A 5148-nucleotide genomic window follows, 5' to 3' on the forward strand; every position below is an offset into this window, starting at 1 on the left:
AGGCCAGACTAATCGAAACGGAACTCCGCCGAAGTTCTGGGTTTCGGTAATTGATTGAGCCGCGTCCCGTTGTGACAGGAGCAGTAACTTAAAGCTATATAGCCTATAATACGAGATATGATGCTGTATGTTATTAATATTAATATATGCAGTTGGTAAAAAGTCAATTCATTTGACATTTGTCATTTGTAGGCGATTTGGCAAGGGTAAATAAAAACGTGTACAAGTCCGTTGAGCTTACGTCACGTTAAAAACTTTGTTTAAAATGTAAAAATAAATAACTAAAAAGTCAAAATGCGAACTTGATTAAACGCCGTGTAGTTGAAGACAGGAAATAGTAAACTTTCCAACGCTGTAAAACTTAGCAAGGGCTAAAGTGCCTTAACATCACCAAGGCAAACAGTGCGTTCTTACCCCAACGTGTCACCCCGAAACCATTCCTACTAAGTTTCGAAAAAGAGAGGCGTGAAAGCCACCCTACACCCTTGCACACCTACGTGGTTGGGGTTAGTTTTGTGAGACCACACGTGCGAGTTCATACTTTTATTTATCAAATGAGTTGCAAAATGAATAGAAATATAGTCCAGACATTGACAAGATAGAAATAATGGGTTTTTTAATTTTAAATAATTTTCTACTTTAAACTTTGCTTTCGTCAAAGAATGCTCCCTTAGCAGCAATTACAGCATTGCAGCCCTTTGGCATTCTAGCTGTTAATTTGCTGAGGTAATCTGGAAAAATGTCACCCCATGCTTCCTGAAGCTGCTCCCACACGTTTGATTGGGTTAATGGGCACTTTTTTCGTACCATACGGTCAAGCTGCTCCCACAACAGCTCAATGGGGTTGAGATCTGGTGACTGCGCTGGCCACTCCATTACCGATAAAACACCAGCTGCCTGCTTCTTCTCTAAATAGTTTGTGCATAATTTGGAGGTGTGCTTTGGGTCATTGTCCTGTTGCAGGATGAAATTGGCTCCCATCAAGCGCTGTCCACAGGCATGGTGTTGCAAAATGGAGTGATAGCCTTCCTTATTCAAAATCCCTTTTACCTTGTTCAAATCTCCCACTTTACCAGCACCAAAGCAACCCCAGACCATCACATTACCTCCACCATGTTTGACAGATGGTGTCAGGCACTCATCCAGCATCTTTTCAGTTGTTCTGTGTCTCACAAATGTTCGTCTGTGTGATCCAAAAACCTCAAACTTTGATTCGTCTGTCCATAACACTTTTTTCCAATCTTCCTCTGTCCAATGTGTGTTCTTTTGCCCATATTAATCTTTTTCTTTTATTAGCCAGTCTCAGATATGGCTTTTTCTTTGCCACTCTGCCCTGAAGGCCAGAATCCCGGAGTCGCCTCTTCACTGTAGACGTTGACACTGGTGTTTTGCGGGTACTATTTAATGAAGCTGCCAGTTGAGGACCTGTGAGGCGTCGATTTCTCAAACTGGAGACTCTAATGTACTTGTCTTCTTGCTCAGTTGTGCAGCGGGGCCTTCCACTTCTCCTTCTACACTGGTTAGAGCCTGTCTGTGCTCTCCTCTGAAGGGAGTAGTACACACCATTGTAGGAAATCTTCAGTTTCTTGGCAACGTCTCGCATGGAATAGACTTCATTTCTCAGAACAAGAATAGACTGTCGAGTTTCAATTGAAAGTTGTTTTATTTCTGGCCATTTTGTGAGTTTAATCGAACCAACAATTGTAATGCTCCAGATTCTCAACTAGCTTAAAGGAAGGTCAGTTTTATAGCTTCTCTAATCAGCAAAACTGTTTTCAGCTGTGCTAACCTACTTGCACAAGGGTTTTCAAAATATCCAATATCCTCCTTACAGAGTTAGCAAACACAATGTACCATTAGAACACTGGAGTGATGGTTGTTGGAAATGGGTCTCCATACATCTATGTAGATATTGCATTAAAAACCAGACGTTTACAGCTAGAATAGTCATTTACCACATTAATATAATGTATAGAGTGTATTTTTGATGCATTTAATGTTAGCTAAATAAAAAAAAACCGCTTTTCTTTCAAAAATAAGAACATTTCTAAGTGACCCCAAACTTTTGAACGGTAGTGTGTATATATATATATATATATATATATTACACACATTTCAAAAGCCTTGTGATGTATAGTGAGGTGCTCTTACACGACTGACCCATGCGTATGTCCCGTTAGGACCCTTGTGCAGGGCCACAGCACTGAGGTTATTACCTCTACATCTATAACTCCACAACACTAGTTACTTCCTGCAATCAATGATATATTGTGTAGCCTGGTACACAATACTAGTGATTCACATTTCATTACTGGATTAATCTGGGATTAATCGTATTAGCTGTTCAGTACATCTGGCTGCATTTGCCACTGTGAACACGCCACATACAGAAACAGAGATGCACGGAAGTTCAGAAACAGCTTGAGATGATCTTAGATAACGACGTTGGCACCCACAGACCAGGGCTCCGAGTTTGGCCACCTCAATAAATATCATCGCAAAATCACGGATAAGGCCTCAGCTTTACACGCCACTGCTACTGATAGTGTATTTAAAACCATTACAGCATTTAGTTGACACTCTTATCCAGACTTACACAGTGCTTTGACATTGTCGTTCACAGAATGCACCCTAGATCTGTATAGATCAGAAATCAAGATACCACCGTGTCAGACTACTAGTAAACTACAAGAATCACACAAATACGCACAAATATGTGCGTATTAAAAATAGCCATTACTATGTACTATCATCAGCATGTTGTAGTCTGTTTTTGTTCTCATTTGATAAGGTACATTAAATGCTTTTCACCATCTCAGTTTTATCCAAATAGATTTGTTCCCTGTTCATTTCAAGACATATCTCAGAAAATGGTTCAGCTACTATAAACAGTTGTATATAGTCTGGTAATCTACACATTTGCCACACTGTAACAGTAATTATGCAGACTCTACCGCACGGGAAAGCGCACTGAACTCAACTGGTGACGCGGGCGTCATCAGAGAACCTACCGCCATCTAGTGGCCATTGCGTGTATGTGCTCGTTGAGCTGCACACGTGACCCTGCAGGTTCAGCGTTGGAGGTTCAAGAAGGTGCAGCCTGAAATGCGCACGGTGTGCAGAAGCGGTGCAGCGCTGTTCACTTTAACCACAACCCAAAATTAAACCCACCAACACAAATAGGGTTTCCTCTTCTTTGCTCAATAGGTTAAGAATATGTCGAAGCGACTTAAGCAACTTTGCACCGAAACATGTAGGGTTTGCCAACATGGCTCTTAGCCACTGTTATTTCTTTTATTTATAGTAAAGTCTCGTGCACGCGGTAGATAAACGTTTCCCCTCAAGGTGTCAGCTGATACAAAAACCCCATTTGTTTGATTATCATGAAGCACAAGAGAAAAACAGTTTGAACTGTGTCTACACACTCACCAGTACAGTCATTTAGTAAACATTTTGTTATACAGCATAAATTCATTGGTGTAGATGCCCAACTGGACTGTCCATATGAACATGAATTTTCTCAAGATGCAGCTCTCAAATACACAGTTAATTTTTCATCTTGAGATAAAGTTCATTAATAGTTTATCATAATCTATAAGGCGCAGAACCTAGCTTTGTTGAAACAACGAATGAATGAATGACAAATTACATTATCCATGGTTAACAGCCTCCACTGTCCACAGTCCTGTCCAGTAAACCCGGTAAATCCTTCTGCTCCCGTCAGTTTCTGTCACACAGCAGTTTCACGGAGAACGCCAGGTCCACGGTGTACGCCAGCAGGGTGAGGCACGCCACGGCCGCCTCGGCACACAGGGGCAGGACGCCCCCTCTGTTCATCGGCCTCTCCTGCAGGACCCTGCTGAAGCACACCACCGTGGCGGCCATGTACGCCATCAACCCCAGCAGGGTGAGCCCGGCCAGCAGCCGGTCGAAGGGCAGGGGGCAGCGTCCGGCGCAGTCCCCCACCATCACCAGCACCGTCCCCAGGGAGGCCAGCAGGCAGGTGGCGTAGGCTGTGGCGACCACGCCCCCCTGCCACGTCCCCAGGGCTTTGTCCTGGGAGCTGAGCAGGACGAGAGCCACGCAGCTGCCGAACACCTGGACCACCTTGAGGAGGCCCGGTACGGTGGCCATGTAGCCACGCTGCTGCTCCCCACCCTGGCTGCGGATGAGGTGGAGCTCCGTGGTGTAGGCCACCGTGGCGATGAAGGAGCCCAGGGTGACGGTCAACCCTCCGGGCTTGGTGGTGAGCTCCTCGGCCGTCAGAGAGCAGGGAAAGGCGAAGGTGGCGGCCGCGTACATCAGCAAGCCCAGCGAGGCCACCGTGGACGTCAGGTTCTTCCAGGACAGGGGCAGCAGACTGTGGAACTGCGTGAAGTTGATGGCGATGATGAGGAAGGTGAGGGTGAAGAAGAAGCACCAGGTGACCATGCAGAAGGTGTAGAAGGTGCCCGAGTACAGTAAGTTAGAGCTGGAGATTTTCGCTAGGCTGAAAGAGAGGCAGGAGCAAAACAACGCCAAGTAGCGCACCATCGACAGCGGCGTGGTCAGGGTGCTACGCTCCCCGAACGTCACCGGCATGGTGCCCCCAAATGTGGAGAGGTTCACTGTGGCCTTCCCTGAGGAACGTGTCCCTCACGTGCGCTCCTGCACTCATTCACACGTGCGCTCCATTCACACGGCAACCTCAAACCCCATCGACAAAAAACATCGGAAAAACAACAACGATGCAGCAGAACGTACATACAGTAAAAATTTGTCAGTTTCATGCAGAACGCAAAAATGCTGGTCGCACACCGCCGTGTCTTCACCGTGTCTTCACGCTGTAACTCCGACTGCTTTAGAATGATTTATACGACACGGTCAGCAACACACACATGTCGCGCACACATAGACACACAACAGGATATTTGCACGTCTTGGCTGCCCCCGCCCATTTCCTGAGGAGCTGATGTAGTTGTTTCTTTTGCGTCAGTGTAGACACTGAACCTCACACAACGGTGCAGCCCCTGACGAGGCAGAGAAGACAATCTTTTATTTAACTCTCTAAAAAATATAAAAACTTTGTTCTTCCCTTGTGTTGTTTTTCTCCGAGAGGGTCTGGGCTTAACAGAACCCTTAGACTCAAACCTAGTACAATGGTGAAGG

General features: G+C 45.5%; 1 protein-coding gene across 1 annotated transcript; it reads right to left on the reverse strand.

Moving 5' to 3' along the window:
- Window positions 1–2186: 2186 nt before the first annotated feature.
- On the reverse strand, window positions 2187–4916 carry LOC143521098 (myeloid-associated differentiation marker homolog). Its single transcript, XM_077013670.1, has one exon. It carries the CDS (start codon window positions 4579–4581, stop codon window positions 3721–3723), a length of 861 nt encoding a protein of 286 aa, XP_076869785.1. The 5' UTR covers window positions 4582–4916; the 3' UTR covers window positions 2187–3720.
- Between the last annotated feature and the right edge of the window lie 232 nt (window positions 4917–5148).

The sequence above is a fragment of the Brachyhypopomus gauderio genome, chromosome 8 (assembly GCF_052324685.1).
Source record: "Brachyhypopomus gauderio isolate BG-103 chromosome 8, BGAUD_0.2, whole genome shotgun sequence".
NCBI classification, from domain to species: Eukaryota; Metazoa; Chordata; class Actinopteri; order Gymnotiformes; family Hypopomidae; genus Brachyhypopomus; species Brachyhypopomus gauderio.